This window comes from Dicentrarchus labrax, unplaced genomic scaffold, assembly GCF_905237075.1.
Source record: "Dicentrarchus labrax unplaced genomic scaffold, dlabrax2021, whole genome shotgun sequence".
Lineage (NCBI taxonomy): Eukaryota > Metazoa > Chordata > Actinopteri > Moronidae > Dicentrarchus > Dicentrarchus labrax.
Window position 1 is genome coordinate 16,541,683 of NW_026136707.1, and position 19,576 is coordinate 16,561,258.

A 19,576-nucleotide genomic window follows, 5' to 3' on the forward strand; every position below is an offset into this window, starting at 1 on the left:
CTGTGACTGCAACCTAATGCAATCATTGGTCATGTGAAAGCTGGAGCTAATCTCATTTGCGCGTGTGTGCACATGTATCTACATGTGTGCAGACTGTGCAGACCCCCCTTCATATTCATCTTGGCTAACTTGAGTTTGGTAAAAACAACTGTAGAATATCAGTTCTGAAACTTTTTCTTAACCCAGAACTTGATCAAAACCTGATAAATAATGGATTGTACAACACAGCAAAGCTAATAAAAGGGGTCAGAACTAGCTAACTAGTCACATTAACCTAAGAAATCTATGTTAGATGTATCTGAATGGACTGGTAAAGTGTATTATTGTACATTAGGGTGTGTGTGTGTGTGTGTGTGTGTGTGTGTGTGTGTGTGTGTGTGTGTGTGTGTGTGTGTGTGTGTGTGTGTGTGTGTGTGTGTGTGTTGGTGTCGCTGTATTTTAGAGACTAGTGTGTTTGACATACGTACTGGATATCTACAGTATGTCATCACTTACTCATCCTTACTCAACCCACTAGACAGTAAAAGATTGTAGGTGTCACAAGCATTAATTGTCCTTAATTGAGCACTTAAAAACAGCTTGTGAAATATGTGTCAGGGTGGATTTGTTTGCAGTGTAGTCAATGCCCACTGACCTTCGGTGAACCTCAGTGTTTGTCAGTGGTTGAAGAGGAGGAGGAAGTAGCAATCAGGGCCTTGTCATTCACATAGTTATGGCACACAGAATGGGAATGTGAACCAAGGAAAAACCCATAGCAGAGACAAAGTTGTAACATAACAGAAGCTAAAGTTCAGCTAACAACCCCTCTGCTCACCACAAGTTGAAATCTCATGCCAGGATGTCCCTCCATTGTCTCAGTACACAATTTTGTCCCTGTGAGTGTGTACAACTCTCTCCATCCCAGCAATAACAAGTCTTTTACAGCAGCACTACAAGCTGATATGCTATGTGTATCATGAGTGTATGCATGTTTGGAAATAAGTTTGCTCGCATCTGCAGGAAAGATTTAAACTATTTTATGTAATGGAATGAAGGGACTTGATGGGTTAAACTTTACAAATGCAAGTAACGTGACAATTATTAATGTTCAAATTACTGTACCAAAACAACAACAAAGAAAATATTTGGCTTTCCATCTGTCTCAGACAAAGTACCTCAACTTACAGTAGCGTCTTTCCAAAACCACTGCGGTTATGTTGAGAATACAGTCTGCCAAAACTTGAACTAGTGGGAGACAACCAGAATGCAGTATGCTCCCTTGTTTTACTGCATGCCAAGGAGACACTACAGCATCGCTGGTTTTGGGCTTTAAAATCTTCTTTTCTACATTGAGGCCATATTGAGAATATTTCTCAACATTACCTGACGTATATCACACACATTCGTTAAAGCATCTTTTGTTGTATTAGTAGATATAGAGCATTTTGCCATAAAGGGTTAAAATTCTTTCAACTGTAAGCAGTTTTACTTTATAGATGCACTTGATACATGATGTTTTGCATTCATTTCAATAATGATTGACCAGCTGTAGAACTAGTGATCAAAACATTATTTGGATTGTCAGTCCAGCTTGCAAATAATTTTCTTGGCAACAAAACGGAAAAAGACAAATTGTTCCCGAAGAGAAATGAATAATACTGAGTTTGGTTCTGCAGTGGAAACCAGACTAATGAGTGAGGCCTGTCTAACCCTTTCAGTCTCAGCCATACGACCAGTTCTCCACAAAACCTTGTACAATGTAATTTTATACTTGTCTACTGCAATTTGGACTTTCCAGTCTACAGTTCATCTACTCCATCATGGTCTCCATAGTGTAATAGAGAAGGAACTGCCATAAATGCACACATAACTCACATTCCTCTCAGTGCTACAGACACCAATCCAAGCTTTGTAAATGGATTCCCTATATATAGAAACTCAGTTTGTCTATTAAGGAGTATCTACCCGGGACTCATATTATTTCAGTGTGGTGTTGTTATACTTGAAAAGCTGCAGTAATACTGTAAAGTTTTGACCTTTTCAGATTTACTATGCCATTAATATATTAACCAAAAAGTCTGAAGACTATTATTTTGGTTAGAATGTTTGAGCAGCTAGACTGGAAAAAAAAAAACTGTGTAATTGCACATTCGTCTCACTTTGGGCACAAACATCGTCTTAAAAGAATTTCATCCACCTAAAATACATAGTTAAGAGATATATTCGACAACTTCACCCAGTGTCAACATTCACACCGCACTTCAGTGATGAAAACATTTAGTCAGTTCTCATTAATGTCAGCTATTGTGATGCCAGGGCGCATAATGAGAGTAAGAGTTTCCATTTGGTGCTTTTACCAGCTTAATATTTGGGTGTGGGCCTGAAGCCATTGTTAAGTGTCATTTTAATTGTGGTCTAGTCAACTGAAACAGAGCTTCCCAAATGCTGTATCATATTCAATGTATAGACATCCTTATGTTTTATATTTGAGGTAAGAGTGATTTGCCTGTGTAACTCTATCTGTGTTTCTTTTCTACTGATTTGCATGATATAGGGCCTCACATCAAATGTCAACAAAAGACGCCAGTTTGTTATCTTTGCCCAGACACAAGAGCAGACAGACAGACCACAGAGTTGTTCACTGTGGGTTTAACCTTGATGTATCAAAGTCAAGCTTGTATGTGCGTGTGTATGTTTGTGTGTACGTGTAGTTTGAGTGGTTAGATGCCTTTGAGGCCCACTGTATGTCATCTTGGGCAGTCGCCAGCCTTCCTGCCTCCATAGAGAAGTCAAGAGGGCTTGATTTGACTTCAGGGTGTCCAGTCTTTAAATCACACACAGAAAAGTGCATGCAACCATACACAGAGCAGAAAAACTGGATAACCTTGGGATTGTTATTGCTCTCTAAGACATTTCTGGATTTACATATGCAGATTCAAACACACATATAGAAAGCACAAGGATGAGATGGTCTTGGAGATATCTTGCCTGCTTGTCATTTGTGGAAGCACACACACAGTGTTTAAGTGTTTTACAAAGAGCAATGGAGTGATAGTCAAAGCGCTCACTTTTGGCTATCTCGGCATAATAGATTTGCCAAGTTTTCCAAGACAAGCAACAGATTGGTCTAAAGTAGATAACCTTCTCACTAACTCTGAACAAGAGACAGGAAACACTTCCATGACAAAAGTGGCCCTTCATGCTGCAGTGATAGCCAAAACGTAGTTGGGACATTCAAATGCTAGCATTGAAGATAGCAATGACCACAATGAAAAGATGATGCAGTAGTAACCGTCCAAGCCAACACCAGAGAGAAGTGATGAAAATCAACACCAATTGCCACAAAATGTTCTTTCATTGCTACATGATTATAATTGTGATTATTAATGCATGTTACTGTAGCATTACTCTATTCTTTTTAGTGTATGTGTGAAGGAATGCTTTGTGGTATCTAATCTCAGTACCTTGTTTTTTGACCATTTTAAAGTAGTAAATAGACCAGTCATGTGTTTCCTTGTGAGTTGACAATTTTATTATACCTGTAATGATGTATATATTTTTTTCGTTTGTGTTTGTGTGTCCATTTTGTTTTCAAGGTCGCGATATTCAACCCCAGTTGGACAGCGCCATGCAGGATGTCAGTGATAAATACATTCTGCTGGAAGAGACAGAGAAGCAGGCCCTGAGGAAGGCTCTTATAGAGGACAGACAGAGATTCTGCTGTTTTGTAGCCATGCTGCGGCCTGTAGTGGTGAGTACAGCAGGGGAGAAAGAGAGAAATGAGTCTTCAAAAAAGCACAGGAAGAACAACAGAAACTCACCTCACTCCACAGTGTCTTTTACTTTTCGTTTTAGTCCCACTGAAAAGATGTATTTTCATTCTACTTCACCACTCAAAAATGTCTAATTTCTCTCTGCCATTTATTCTGTTAGGATGAGGAGATTTCTATGCTGGGAGAGGTCACCCATCTCCAAGCTATATCTGATGACCTCAAAGCCCTGACCTCTGACCCACACAAGCTTCCCCCTGCTAGTGAACAGGTGAGGACAACTATCTAAAGATGAGATAAGATGAGACGTTTGTGAACAATGAACTAACACTAAAGCAACTGTTCTTTATCTCACTGTCACAATATGTGTGTTTCATCTACACAAATATGACAAATAAATATGAAATATAAAAATAAATATAAAATAATATTTTCCTCCCTCTCAGGTAATCTTGGACCTGAAGGGCTCAGACTACGGTTGGTCATATCAAACGCCGCCCTCCTCCCCCAGCACCACAATGTCCAGGAAGTCTAGCATGTGCAGGTAGGCTCCTACAGCAAATCACAAGACTCATAGCCTCAAATAAGCAACACATTTACCTGCTGTAGCCATAAAACGTTTTTGTGATCCAGTGTGCCTCAAAATGATGAATGAATGGAAAATGAAATTACTCTAGTTTGGTCAACCATTTCCACTGACCAAACTGAGGAATGAGGAGATGAAACTGCATACAATGTCTATATTTGGTTAAGTTAGAGATTTTATTATACCAGACATGTTTACACACGGGAGCTACTGAAATCTACAAATCTGTCCTGTATCAGTTATAGATATTCTTCGAAAACAGCTTGCATCAGTGTAATGCGGTGGAGAACAAGGACATAGATAAAAACGTTTTTGTTGCCCAATGTATGTCTGCCACCCAGTGGTCAATATGAGCTGGAGTGGTCTGCAAATTCTGTATCCTAGTTTCTTCATATTTTTGCTTCATTTCCTTTTTGTTACTGATAGTCATTAATTATTCACCTCACTGAGAAATACAGTGAAAGTGGACCTACTTTGTCAGGAAAGGCACATAGATATGTTTTTAATATAGCATGGTTAGTGGAAAATAATAAGACTTTTAAAGAATGATTTAAAAAAAAGTGAGCCTTTTTGTTCTTTAGCTGTTCAGACCATGTCTTCTACCTTCTGTCCTCCCTGCTTTTTGTGTGTCTCCCAATGATTTTTTCTAAAATGTCCTGGTTTAAAGAAATACAATTTATGCCTGGGTTGCTTTTTTTGGGGGCTTTTATATGGGTTTTGCAGATACAACATTTTCACAGCTTTTGCTTATTATGTTTTCAAAAAATTCACAAATCGCCATAGCCACTTCTATGATTTGTATCCCTTGCAATCATAATTTTCACAGATTTTTTGCTCTTGTGCATTTTATTGTTAAGTTTGTACATGATTTGATACATGCATTTTTCATAGTACATAATTTACAATATACCATTTTAATATCAGCTTCAAATGTTTAATTGTTGCTTTCAAGTCTCAATTTACACAGTAATTAGACCTAGTGTTTATGCTTTTCATGTGTGTTCTGTTTGAATATTCTTAAAAAGCTGTCTCAAAGGCATGAAATCTCCTGATTTCTTGCCTGTAATTATTGTCATTATGATATCACGCCTCTTATGTTGGTTTGTTTTGTTGTTTTGACTTGATTGGCCTCAGTCACTGCCTGCTGCATCTTGGTGTGCTGTGTTAATTGTTTCCCACCCTGTCTCCTCCACATTCCCCCAATCCTCTGCCTTTATTCCCTCCCTATTATTCCTTTTATCTCTTTCTTATCCAATCTTCCTGCTATCCATGTCTTTGGATGCACTTGATTCTCTTTACCCCGCCTGTCACTGTCAAACTTCTCCTTCCTCTGGTCCTCCCCTCATCCCTTACCCCTTCCCTTTTCACAGTAGTCTGAACAGCGTTAACAGTAGTGACTCCAGGGGATCCAGTGGCTCTCACTCTCATTCTCCTTCCTCCTCTTCTTCCTCCTCTTCCTCAAACCACCTCTTTCACCACCATCACCCCCGCCATCGGTACCGCAGCTCCACGCTACCCCAGCAGGCCCCAGCTCGGCTCTCTAGCATCTCCTCCCACGACTCAGGCTTTATTTCTTCATCACACGACCAATACACATCGTCCAAATCGTCCTCGCCTATGACAGCTGAAACAAAGGTAAGAAAAACCCTCAGCCACCCACACTTAACCGTAGTTTTGGCTCTAAGTATGTACACATGGTTGAGACAAGACTATAAAGCCACATGTGCTCTATGATTTACAAGTTATTGTAGTCAGAGACAGAGAGAAAACCTCAAATCAGCAATCCACACAACTATTTTCTCACACATCTCCCTAGCCACTAAGAGAGGCAGTTAGCTGGCAAGAGTAAGTGTATGTGATCATGGTGAAGTCATTTCTCTGCTATTATTATAGCATAAATGCACAGGAAATTAGTCTGCCTCCATTCTAGCCCAGGGCAGAACAGGTCAGCCCCATCCTGCTATTAAAGAGTCGACCGCTGTGACAGACTGTGGTGTGGTTAAACTTGCAGAGGCTTGAGCATATTGCATGTTGTATTTTCATTTCACAGTAAAATGACATGTTATAGTGTCAACAATATGTTTTACAGGCACTAAGACCATGTCTCTATCAGCAGGTCCCTCTCGGTCGGTTTTATCTAACCATCTGACACAGGGTTTCAGATAATTATCGATGTGATAGTCCAGGGGATTGTCTGTATGGGGTTTGTGGTTTTGAGATCAACCATTAGAGCGGCTGCACTAGTTGGCACGCCAGCAACCACAGGTCCCCTGTCCAGAACACATTGGTATAGTTAGACTCCAAGTTTTTATGATGCAGTGAAGGTGGTTTGGCAAGTGAATGTCTGACCCATTTACAGTACACTCATTGCCTCATTCTTCGGTGTAGTTACCACAGTTGGTATTTGAAAAAGAACAGTCTCATCATGGCTAAGCAGGGCTTACAGGGGTTTACTCCTTAAACCAAAGACAGGCTACAGCTTACTTTTAATGTGGATGTCTGTAATTTTTATCCATTTTCAATACCCACTTCTATGCAGGGTGATGTTCTGTAGCTGACCCCAATCTCTAATCTCCTTCTGGACAGCAGCATGCACATAGATTATTTCGCTATAGCATGGATAATCACATTATTAATGTTAATAAAATAACCAGGGCTTTATTTGCTAAGTGACCCCTTTTTAAATATCATGTGGCACAGTTTGTGAGGATACTTTCAACGTCCTAAAGAAGAAGAACTTTTCCTGTGCTTCTTGTTAACAATGCTCCAACACTGCTGATGACCATGCAATTAATGCTGGTATGACTCCCAGTGCACCTTTATTGTAACTTGGCTGTACTCCTCACTAACTGCTGAGGGCTGTGGAAAAGTTCCCGCTGCTTTCTAACAAACTGCTTCTCTCTGCTTCTCCCTGTCTACCTGCTGACATGTCTGTCTTTGCAATTCTTCCCCTTTGTACATGTCTGTCCGTCTCAATTTCCCTCTCCCTCCACCCTCCCCACCTTTCTCCTTCTGGTCTCATCCCACTACCTGTTTGCTGCTGCCTTCGCTGTCCCAGCCATGTCCCAGTTCCAGGTCCTCTGAGGTGTCAGAGGCTGGGCAGCTTCACAGTGACTGCAGCCCCCCCTCTTCTCTAGCTGCTACTACTGCACCTCAGCACGCTACTGACAAGGTGAAACACACTCATCCTCCATGAACCTTACCTGTCATAAATGTCTGTCTTGCCAGCATTACATGCACCACGGCCTCCTCATACTAAACTTCCAATTTGGCTGTACAGTGCATCGACTTTAGTTTATCCCAGAAATGTTCAAGAGCCTTCAAACTTCCCGGCATGTGCATCCTTTTCTCCAGTTTTATTCAGTTCAGCATGCGTGACCATTTGATTGGTTCTGTTTTGATGTGATCAATATAGATTTTGTTTTTGTGTTCTTTTGAATCATTCTCCTCAGCGATGTGGTCTGCTTTGTTTTCATTTTCCACTGTTTATCATTTCAATAATTTATCCTCTGGTGTGTCTGTTCTGTTTTTTCTGTTTCGTTTTTTTTCATCCCTTCGACACACACACATCCAGTTGTCCAATGGTTTTGACCACTACAGTCCAGCAAATTCCCCATACCTGCACAGCAATGGGGGGAGTTTGGGCTCAGGGTCAGGCACTGCCTTCCCCTTCTTCCCTGCTTCCTCCTCATCCTCCACCTCCTCCTCCAGTCCCACCCGTTCATGGTCACGTCCCGCCTCAGCCTTGCTACCAGACTACCCTCACTACTGTACACTGGGCCCCATGGTGCCTTCATCACGAGTCCCCAGCTGGAAGGTTTGTTGATCACCTCGGCCTTGACAATCAACTTATTTCCATCCCATCCTGCTTGTCTTGTTATTTGTTTTACTGACTGTATAAATATAAAAGTTCACCTTAAATCTGCAGAGTTTAAAACTGAGAGCTGAAAATAAGAAGGAAAGATTTTTATCAAAAGCCAATCAGAGACACTGATGTATCTTTCTTGACAGGACTGGGCTAAGCCAGGCCCATATGACCAGCCCATGGTTAACACACTGAGGAGGAAGAAAGACAAGGACACCCCAGCTGTAGTAGACAGTAATGGTAGTGTGAGTAACGACAGAATCCAACCCATCTCAACCTCAGTGCCAACTCCGGCTGCGCTACAGACATCAGCATCAGTGGAGGAGAAGAACAGGACTGTGGCTGCAGCTCTCAAGGTCAGTTTTAGTCTCAGGCTGTTTGTGTTTTCTACAGAAGCTTATACAATAAGCAAGCACAGAATCTGGTTAATTACTTTATTGCTTAATTGCTTTAGTGTAATTAACAGCGTGGCTTCATTTAGCCGATGTGGCTTTTAGCCAGGCATTCATTTTTAGTTTTTTTAGTCAGTAAGCAATTTTTTTAGCACACATATATATATATATATATATAATATGTTTCTTTATTTATCTTCTAACTTTATCTGTATTATTACCTTTCTATTCTCTGTTTAGACTTCAGTAACTTTAATAAGTCACTGTTAATAATAGCAACTTGAGAAGTTGGCCGTTAGCCTTGCACTACTATAGGGTCCCCAGACCTGTAGTAGAAGGTAATTGTTTATTCATCTGATTTATACTTATGCTGGTTTATGTTTTTACATGCATCCATATAATTTCAGCCACTTTTATGCTTCTCCACTTTTAACTTTGTAGTGGAAAGCATTTGTTCTTTGCTGCAGCTGGATACAAATTGCCACAAAAATATCTGCATTTTTCAGTGATTTAATAACCTCTTAATTCTACACATACTGGACGAGGCACATTAACATAGCTCAGTCTACATTTAATGCCATCTGTGTTGCTTAAGTTTCAGGCGTCCTCACATTCAACCTCCAGCAGGCTGATGTTTTTGCAGTCATGGCATTTAGACCACATGAATGAGCCTCCTACCACTAATGTTCCCATTTGATGACTTTAATGAGTTGAACCTAATGATTGTAATGACTTTAATGAATAGTACCTGGCTGTATTCAGACAGTGAGACTTTCAGACCCTGATGCCAAATGTTTTTGTCATTGGGTGATTGCTCCAGGCTGCTGATATTGAGGCCCACGAGGAACTGGCTCTGGCCTTATCCAGAGGTCTGGAGCTGGACACACAGAGGTCCAGTAGAGACTCCATCCAGTGTTCCAGTGGCTACAGCACACAGACCAACACACCCTGCTGCTCTGAAGACACAATACCGTCACAAGGTAACACACTCTTTCTAAACCAACCTCTTTCTCTCTCATCCTCTAGTATCCTAATATACAATGTCTCATTGTGTCACTACATTGTTAACCCCTCTATATTCACTTTCTAGTATCAGACTACGACTATTTCTCAATGGCTGGAGATCAGGAGCCTGAGCAGCAGCAACTGGACTTTGACAAGTCCTCTACCATCCCCAGAAACAGTGACATCAGTCAGTCCTACCGACTCATGTTCCAGAGCAAACGGCCAGCCTCCACTGCCGGCCTGCCCAGCACACAGGCTCCCTACCCCGGACAGGGGGCCTACCCTGCAGGGCCGTATCCCTCCACACCTATCCACACTGGAGCTTATCCTCCTACCCCTACAGGTACAGACTGCACTGATGGTGTCACAATTGGATATGTTCACTTAAATCTTTCAAATCTTACCTTCTTGATGTTGTGTGTTTGTTATGTATCATGTTGGTTTGTGTCAATAACAAAGACTGCTTTACAATATACTGAAGTGCACTTTATTAGTAGTAAACTTAATTTTGTTAATGGCTTAGAAAATAATACATTTGTGTTATCTCATTGCAGGCTCAGGTCAGGGCTTTTATTCTGGATCCAGCTCCCATAATGCCTCTGGCTCATATTCTACAGGCCATGGCCCAGTTATTGTGACCCCTGGGGTTGCCACAATCCGCCGCACACCATCTTCAAAACCTTCTGCCCGCCGTTCAGGCTCAGTTGGGGGAACAGGCCCCATCCCTATTCGTACACCTGTCATCCCAGTGAAAATCCCTACAGTGCCCGATATGTCAGGAGCAGTTAATGGGAGCAGGAGTGCAGAGGAGATGGGGGGAGGAGTAGGAGTAGGAGGAGGAGGAGGAGGAGGAGGAGGAAGCCCAGATTCTCCAACATTTGCAGGAGGTGGGGATGCCGGCACGCTGCCTATGGTTTCTTGGAGTGGTCAGGCTACAACGAATCCTCCGACTGTACCCCTGCCCAACCAGCAGCATCTTCAGAGTGAGATAGGGCTGGAAGGAGGAGGAGAGGAGGCAGGAGAAGGGGTAGAAGGCAACATGCTGGTGGCCATCCGTAAGGGGGTCAAGCTCAAGAGAACCCTCACCAACGACCGCTCTGCACCACGCATCGCATGATGACGTGACACAAGAACCGTGAGCTCGTAGAAGTGAGGCTCCTCCTTCATTGTGTTTGTAAATGAAGTGAAAGGCTTTAGAAAAAATGTTGCACATAGAAACATGATGTACTGAATCAAAAGGCTTCTTATGCTAGTACGAGAAATCAGTTACACCTGTTCTACATGTAGCCTTGCTGTAAATTTCCACCTGTGAGAATTCCTGCAGAAGCCATTTATAATGATTCAAAGAGAAAAATATATTTAAAATATATTATCCAGGTTTGTTAAAATATTGGTTTGGACCTAAAGTGGATCATACGCACACTTGTTGTAGATCCTTGTTTAAGTTGAGCTATTGTACCAGTACAAGGTTAAGACCTTATTTCTCACATAAGTCCGCTAATAAAGGTTTTGGCCTAAGCACTAGAATGTTTTTCCAAATCCGAGCCAACAGCTGTGTAATGAAGAACAGGATGTTGCATCACACCACAGTGTGTTTTTTAAGAGGACTGTAAAGACATATTTTACACACGTATGCAGTATTCTCCCTGAAGCTGAGGGTTGGACAAGGACAACGTGTATGCTTCTTCTCAGTGTAAAGAAAAACACTGCCTATTATATGTAACAACTCAGTGTTTGGGGAGTGCATTGTGGGATGAATAAGCATTCCAACTGCCAAGAGACTTGGCAGAAGGAGCGCAGATAGCAATGCAGGTGCTACACAGCATCAAGAGAGCAATATTCAGGTGCTCTAGGAAGCAATGGCTCCTGTAGTCGCCTTTCGATCGCACCGTTCTCCTGAACTGCATTGACTGCTTACCTGGAGGACTGATCTGATGGCTAGAGGAAGGTGCTGTGTTGTCGAAAGGTGTCTTCCACTCAAAGTTCAATTATTTCATTGAGATGTCCACAAAGCCGACATGTGCAGGGGTATGACCAATATAGAGCTCCTCAAAAGGCAAATGACATGACTTTGTGTTAAAGTCAAAGTTGCAGGAGACTACGGTGTAACTAAAGCGTCACATGGTTGATGCTGTGACATTAAGAGACACTACGAGTTACGTCCTGTTTTGTTTTAGTTTTTTTAGTATTTACATGATGTGCAAATAATTTTGCATGTCTCTGTTGCTGAGGAGTGTGTTGGTGCTCCTCGCTCTCTGTATCTTTGCTATATTTCCTTCTGCTCCTCCACAGTTCCATAATCATTAGAGTTTCACTTCTTTAAACAAGGTGTTTCCTCACACAATGATCATCGTAGCCCATTGCCTTTGGATGTGAATTGGTTATTTTTTTTTTTTTACAGTATGAATCTCATTTAATCTACAATATCTACATGCTGAGCTTTGTAGAACTCCTCAGTGGTTTGTGTTCATATATTATCCTATATATATTAGCCCCTTCTTTTTTGTAGCATTTGGTAGCCATACTGCAACCTGCCGCACATTGATTGCTCATAACATTACTAATGAAAGTACAGATGAGTCAAAACTCAACAGTAATTCAAATTTATATATATGTTGTCATACATTTTGTAAAAGTTAATCTGGAAAAATATTTTTTTGATGATTTGAAAGTTATGAGTTAGACGCTGTAGTTGATAATGTCATACTGTTTTAATTGTCCCGTCTGGTTGCTGTTCTGTTGAACTCTTCGAAACACATGCAGCATGCACGCTCATGTCCGTTTAATTAATTAGGTTTTTACATTTGTCATCTCCAATTGTGGCGTTTAGATTTTTTTTAATAGCATCAAATGCTAAAATCTGGTTCGCACAGATTTTGTTACCTAAAAATTGATAGATTACATCAAAATCCATTCTATAATTAAACAAGTAAGCCTACCTTAGATACATTTTAAAATATTAAGTTTTTTTTCTTGACAATATTATGTTTTGGACATATGGGGCTTCTCCTCAGACTGCAGCATTGTAAGACTTATAGTACTAAGTAATTTGTATCCTTGAGTATAGTCTGTATGTTAATTTCAGTTCAAGCACTGTGAGGACAAGCTCTACTACAAGATGTATAAAACTGTAAATGTGATTTAGCAAGGTAGTCCAGAAACTCACACATTTTTTATTTATTTTCCAATTCTCAGTCTTTAAATCTTTTTCTTTCTCAACCTATCTCTATTTTTATACATACATAAAATATCAGAGTAATAGAGTTGATTCTTTATCCGTGCATATCTGATGATGTGTTGTTTCATCAGTGAAATGTTCATTAATATCCTGCTACTATTCATTATGTCCCTTATTTCACTCACACATGCAAAGTGTGTTCCTCTGACTTCCAGGTACCAACAGAAGTCAGAAACGTGTTCAAATGTTAAATAAGTTTTATAATGAAGAGGCTTGCTTCAGTATTATGGGTTCCGATTTTTTTGGGCAAATTATTATTTGCATGGTGCAGAGCTGATGGCAAAATACAAACTTTTAAATGTTCCCTGATGGTGATTTAATTTAAAATGTTTGCACTTCAGTTCTTTTCATATCTGATTTCAAGTTAAAACAGTTGAACAGTTTATCTGGCAACCATCTTATCTTATTAGATTTGAACATAGGGCCCGCTGCCCACAATGTCTGACTTAATCTGACCTGAGTTTCCCAAAGACATCTTAGCATGAAAATCCAGTTTGTTTAACAGGTTTCTTATATAATCGTGTCATGTGAACAGGAGGAGGCACCACAAACCATACTGAAACAAAATATTACTGCTTAGATGTTTTGGGAAATTCAGTCTTTATATTGTTAATGATGTTAATATTTTAGATTTTGTTTGTTTTTTGGCCGTCCACCTGTCTAAAACTTGTATTATAAACCTGTAATTTCCATGTTTAAATTGTTAGCATAATTATATATTATATCAGAGTTGCCAAATGTCAGTATATCCTATGAATAAGAAGTTTATAGTTTGTGAGGGTTTGAAAGTACGATTAAACCTGGTCTCTAGTTTAGTTTTCAGCTTATTTTCCCTCCGAGGAGAGTTGATCTCTCTGTCTGTCTCTGTACAGTCCAACAGGCTATGATGCAGTTTGTTTCAGGAAGTAAAAGAATGTTATTTTTTGTGTAATGACAGCTTCAGCAATATAATAAAAATATAAATTTTGCTTCGGCTCACTGACTTCTTGAATGCGCAAGTGTTCAACCTCTTACAGGCCTAAACATCTTTACATTTTCATCTCACATTCATGACTACTATATTCATTTAGGTAAATAGTTGACAAAACTGATTCGTTTCTTGAAGATTGGCCGTTGGGCAGTGACCTGTGTGTTGTTTGTGACAATGCTTTTTAGTGGCCATATTGTGGGATAGTGGATGGGAAATTTTAGTTATATATATCTATATCTATATATCTGGATGGATGGATGGATGGATGGATGGATGGATGGATGGATGGATGGATAGATAGATAGATAGATAGATAGATAGATAGATAGATAGATAGATAGATAGATAGATAGATAGATAGATAGATAGATAGATAGATAGATAGATAGATAGATAGATAGATAGATAGATAGATAGATCACATTGACATATATAGGTTCAAATGTAGCTGAACAGTATGGTATCCTAACCTCAGTTGGTGAATAAAGCCTCCATTGCCTTTGATTAGGATGTAAACAGATGATGTGCTTGCGTTTGGCCACCAGGGGACGCTCTTGTCCGAGCTTCTTTTAACACAAACCAGATTCACAGATAATGCATCCCTCCTCCCATCCTTAAGAGGCCCGAAAACACTCGTCCAATCAATAAAAGTACCACTAAAACACTGAATGTGCCACTCTCGCACAGGAGGCCGTAAAAAATAAATGAGGAAATACACGAGCAAAGCATTAGCTTAGTGAAATAAACGCTTTTTCCTCTTTTTCCCCCAAGAATTGGCTTCCCCCTCGAAACAAATAACTTCCACATGGTGTCATATTTTCTTGGGGTGTGGACTCCACGCGTATAATAGCAGAGGGAGGGATGAGCACACACCCAACAGACAATCTGTCTTACCAGTCCTACAACAGACTGAAAGCTTGTGTCTGACATTCAGCATACTGCATGATAATTATATTCTTGTTCAATATTTATACTATATTATAATATTCCAAATATGCTCTTTCTTCTTCGGCATTAGAATAGGCTAATATTCATATTTTATGTATAGCAATTAGACATTAACTAGATGGATTATTATCCAATCTATCTATATTACAATCTGATCACAGGAGGTTAACCAAGTCATTCATTATAGAGCGATAGCGCGCACATCATATCAAATATTACAGTTTTTTTATTCTCACACTTTCAACTTGCATTACACAGGGCCACATTCGCGTTGTGTTTCGTTATGGCAGAGGTATAAAGTGAATATAACCGACTGTCCATTGTGCCTATGTGCTGAATGTACGTACGTGAGCTGGTGCCGTCACTGTTACGCACGGCGGAGAGCAGCGCTGCTATTGGAAAATATTTTCGGGTCTGCTGGTGCCCTCCCATCCGCCTCACGCCATCCTGTCAGCCAGAGGTTACAGCAGTCGGGATTACGCTCGCAAAAATGTGATTTTGTACAAATCCTACATCCAGTTAGGTGTTCTGAGGTTTGCCTGCAGCTGTCTGCTGAACAACAGCCGGTAAATAAGAACCGAGCGAGCGGAGCAGCTTCAGTATTTCCAAGGTTTTCTTGTGGAGGTTGTTGGACGGGACAGCGGAGCATCGACTGAGGTGCGTCCGATCAGATAAGTTGCAGTTTAATTAAGAGCTGTCGCATCTTTTTCCTACTTGATGTTTCCCAATAGGCGGGTGGAATAGGTTTGAATCGATGTGTTCTTTAATATTGTGTAAGTGTTATTGTCAGGCCCGTGTTTTGCCCTTAAGTAACCCAGGCTGCCTCCAGATGGACGCTGTGAAGGATGGTTTCGTGCGATCGTCGCAGCGATCACTTCAAATGATATTTTAGAATTATAGCAGAATTATATCAATCATTGTGGATGAGTGCAGGCTCACAGTGGTAACCAGGCCTGTTATATTGTCCTCCGCTGGTCTCCATCAGGTTCCCGGCGGTTTTGCTCTACCCCCCATCCCAGAGATGTTGCCCTGCCTGCGGAGAGTCCTTCGGCCCGCCCTCTCTCTGAGAGCCGGGTCTGGGTTGGCCACAGCCGGACTCAGCAACCACCAAACATCCGCCATAGCTCGGTTCGCCTCGGAGCCCCCGCTCTCCATGCTGGTGCAGCGGTGTAACCTGGGCACACACCCGCTGAAGGAGCCCGTGGAGCCCCTCAACTCGCCCCGGGGAGCCAAGGAGTTTATTTATAGCCTGCATCCAACTGAGCGCACCTGTCTGCTGCGAGAACTGCACAAGTTCGAGTCCATAGCCATAGCTCAAGGTAGGTGATGTGGTACAGTACAGCTTACAGTATTGGATGTAGTTTTATTTTAAGTGGCATACAGCAGGAAATACAGCTATCCTTTTTAAGCCATACAAGTAATGAATGGTCTTAATATACAACATATACACATCATCTGTTAATAATGACCATAAATTATTAATCAGAAAATTCTTGATCTTTATTGAAAGAAATAATAAAGTGATGATAATGTTTTTTTCATCAGTATTCACCTATCCGCCTAATTATCACTGCCATAAGCTACAGTTCTGGGCTGCAGCATCGGGGAACAGGCTGTAATAGGACAAAGTACCCTGCTGTGTGGTTAAAGGAATAATGTTGGTAACAACAAGGCTTTGATTTTAATCTCCTGAAAGGTAATGGAAGTCTAAAAATAGTTGGAAGTTGCCGTTTGAAGACTCTGGTTAGTTAAAACATCACACCATAGTTCCACTGAGACGCTAAATCCCAGAAGGCTGTTCTGCAGCTGACCCTGATCTCTGACCTCCGACATGCTCGTGTGCAGAGAGAATCTATCGGCAGGGATCAATAAAGTATGTCACCATTATTGTAACTCTTACTTCCACATCTGTCACACGGTATTTCAGCAGAGAGTAGACTACAGTATCCGGACGCGCAGATGTTTGAATACAGTATCAGATCATTTCCAAAAGTGTGAATAGGACTATGTGTTGGATTCGTCATCATCACAAGGGTTTGGTTCCCACCCTTTTTGTTCTCACCTGATTCTTCCAAAGACCTAGTAGACATGTAGTCCGGTGGTGGGCTGGTGATGTGTGATTTCTGCAGGGTGAGTCTGTAAGTGCGTCTAATAAGGTAAAACATCCAGTACGGCAACCAGTAATAGTCAGTATTCCATTTTTGAACAAAACCTTTATGCCAACCTTTGAACATACTAGGCCAAGGACGCAGCACTGTGCCGTCATTCTGTCTCTATTTGATATTAGCTGGACAGTACATATTCATTTAGAGACTCCAGCGTATTCAGCTCTTAAAAAAAGGTTTTACTGCAGTGCTGTTTACACAGAACTATTTCTGATTCCTCCTAGTACGGCAGGTTATGGTGAAAAGGCAGTTAGAGTAGCAGGTTTGTCAGTCTGCTGTATGAGCGCAAACATTAGATGGGTTCCATAAAACATAAGAATGAGATTATAAGAGATGTAGGACGACTATGGTGGATGACCCACAGTCAGAGAGTAAAAGAAGGAAGTGGGTCAATCAATACCAAGATAGAATAGATGAAGGGAAGACATGAGTGATGATGAAGATGCTCTACAGTAAATGAGGTTCTCTCTGGGAATATGCTGCTCTGAGCTCCTGTCACCCTCTATATTTCTCTCCAGCAATAAATTGAAGAGACTATTCTTAAAAATAGATGCTCATAATTTTGTTTCATCCCCACCACGTTGTGCAATATTGGATTTAAATGAGTATAATAAAAATAAGTATACAGTGGAAACGTAATCAAATAGAAATATCCGATTCATTGTACTGAGCCTGCACTGTTGCTTTATTCCTGTGGGGTTGGGGGGGAAGTAAGTAGGGTTTTCAGAGGAGCCTTATTTACTCTAGTGTCTCATGATGGACACATGATTTCCATCTTGTGGGACACCCTGCAGGGTAGCCTCAGATGTCTCTCAGCCTCAGAAGATTTGAAATCCAACTAATCCCTAAATTCTCTCAGTTCCTCCACACCAACAATTTGAAGTTTGTGGCCTTATTTTAATGGAATAAACTCCAAACAGTCAACTGCTGGACTCTCTGTGCGCTGTACACCAGGCTCCTTTACACCATATAGCGATAGACTGCTGAATGTTGAACATACATGCATCAGTTGCTATGAATAGTGCCGTGGCTGTACTGTCAGTACAGGTAGCAACAATGTGTGCAAATCACAGCCCTGACTATCGTTGTTAATATAAGCTTGCCTCAGACATTGTGGCTTTAAAAAATGTTTCATGTTTGTTCAGTTTACAGTTTAAGATTTCAGCTCCTCTAAATGTTTTGGAGACATTTATTTCCCACCAAAAGATACATTCTAAAAGAGTTTGTTTGGGAGCGAAAACACAAAGAAAAGTTGCATAATTATTTCTGTTTGCTGGTATTATAAATTCACAATCCTGCATCAAAAACATTAATATAACTGCGGGAGGGAAGCGTGTCGCTGTCGGCTACATTATGTGTGATTGTATTGATTCTTTATGTTATTGATCGGGTCATAGCTGTCAGTTAGCTCACTCCATGTACACTAAAACAGGTCAATGATGCTTGTGGTGACTGATAACATCTTCAGTGGTTATTGTAGTAATTTCAGCAGTTGAATTAATGCTGAAAGTGCTGATTACAGAGAGAGGTAGCAATGGCGGTGAAGACAATGTGATGATGATAGTTAACTTTACAGTTATTGAGCAGTTAAACAGTAGGGTAGTATTATTATATTATTATGTTTTTTATTGACTAGACCATCACATACAGTTTAGTGTTAACACCTTTAGTGATAGGTATTGTTCTCTAAAATTAGATCCTGTTCGATTCCTGCACAGTCCTTCCAGGAACTAAACTGTTTCCCAGAGTGCGCAGAGGAAATTGACTAGTTTTTATTTAAAAAAAACAACTATCACCCTATTTGAAATACCTCTCTCTTCCTCATTCCCACTCTATATCCAGACTCTGGGGAATGGAAGTCTTATCCATCAATATGAGGCATTTCAATAAGATCATCCATGCCCAGCAATCCTAATAGTAAATCATTATTTTCTTGTCGGATGTGGCTGATTGCATCCTGACCACAGGCTGCGAGCCTACACCTATGTGCCACAAATACTCTGCAATATCACCATTGAGCAAACAGCGCTAAATCCCTTGTGAGCTTTGTGGTGGAGGGTTTTATATTACCCAGCTGAGGCAGAACTGGACCACTGAAATATGTCCAAGTTGTACTTACTTACTTACTTACTTACTTATGAATACAGATATTGTTGCAGAATCACAGATAATAATGTCTTATTAAAAACCAGAGAGTGTGGCATGAAAATGGAGAGATGTTATGACATTTTGACTCAGAACTTCCCCTCCTGTGAAATGTATCAGAGACCTTAAGTGGTGTTTTTGTGTCCACCCCAGACAAATGGAGTAGTATTGCTGAGTTGACGTCATATTGTTTTAGGATTTAAAACCAACACTAATTCTCAACCAAAGACAAGAGAATAATGTGAGTTAGTGTAGTGAAGTGACTATATATACAGACCACAGCTACCTCCTTCCTCTGCTCTCACCTATGGTTCCTGCCTGGCTGGAGGTCGCTGACATCCTCACCTTCTTGCTATAAAAACCCTCAGGGATTGTCTTACATACTGTATATGCTGGCTGCAGACGAGCTGAATCAGTGTTTGCTGGACTGGTCTCACTCTCTCGCCGACTTGCTGGCTGAGAGATTGATTTTTTTGACAGGCTTATCAGCATCCATCATCATTCTACCCAGAG

General features: G+C 40.7%; 2 protein-coding genes across 15 annotated transcripts in view; both read left to right on the forward strand.

Moving 5' to 3' along the window:
- Nucleotides 1–13,803, forward strand: part of LOC127366917 (protein MTSS 1) — a 51,251-nt gene extending 37,448 nt beyond the window's left edge. For 4 of the 14 annotated variants that reach the window (XM_051406348.1, XM_051406350.1, XM_051406351.1 and 1 more), the window contains 10 exons: nucleotides 3,576–3,730; nucleotides 3,913–4,020; nucleotides 4,196–4,293; nucleotides 5,706–5,970; nucleotides 7,394–7,507; nucleotides 7,910–8,152; nucleotides 8,347–8,556; nucleotides 9,413–9,572; nucleotides 9,683–9,940; nucleotides 10,152–13,803. In XM_051406348.1, coding sequence (XP_051262308.1) covers nucleotides 3,576–3,730; nucleotides 3,913–4,020; nucleotides 4,196–4,293; nucleotides 5,706–5,970; nucleotides 7,394–7,507; nucleotides 7,910–8,152; nucleotides 8,347–8,556; nucleotides 9,413–9,572; nucleotides 9,683–9,940; nucleotides 10,152–10,714 — 2,174 coding nt within the window. In that variant the 3' untranslated portion in view covers nucleotides 10,715–13,803. The remainder of the gene's footprint in view (nucleotides 1–3,575; nucleotides 3,731–3,912; nucleotides 4,021–4,195; nucleotides 4,294–5,705; nucleotides 5,971–7,393; nucleotides 7,508–7,909; nucleotides 8,153–8,346; nucleotides 8,557–9,412; nucleotides 9,573–9,682; nucleotides 9,941–10,151) is intronic. The other 10 variants (XM_051406357.1, XM_051406359.1, XM_051406361.1 and 7 more) reach the window with 5 other exon arrangements.
- Nucleotides 13,804–15,138: 1,335 nt separating this feature from the next.
- The window catches only part of LOC127366927 (transmembrane protein 65-like), a 36,927-nt gene continuing 32,489 nt past the window's right edge, over nucleotides 15,139–19,576 (forward strand). Inside the window, exons 1-2 of the mRNA XM_051406380.1 lie at nucleotides 15,139–15,410; nucleotides 15,739–16,072. Of these exons, the coding sequence (XP_051262340.1) occupies nucleotides 15,775–16,072 (298 nt within the window). The 5' untranslated portion in view covers nucleotides 15,139–15,410; nucleotides 15,739–15,774. The remainder of the gene's footprint in view (nucleotides 15,411–15,738; nucleotides 16,073–19,576) is intronic.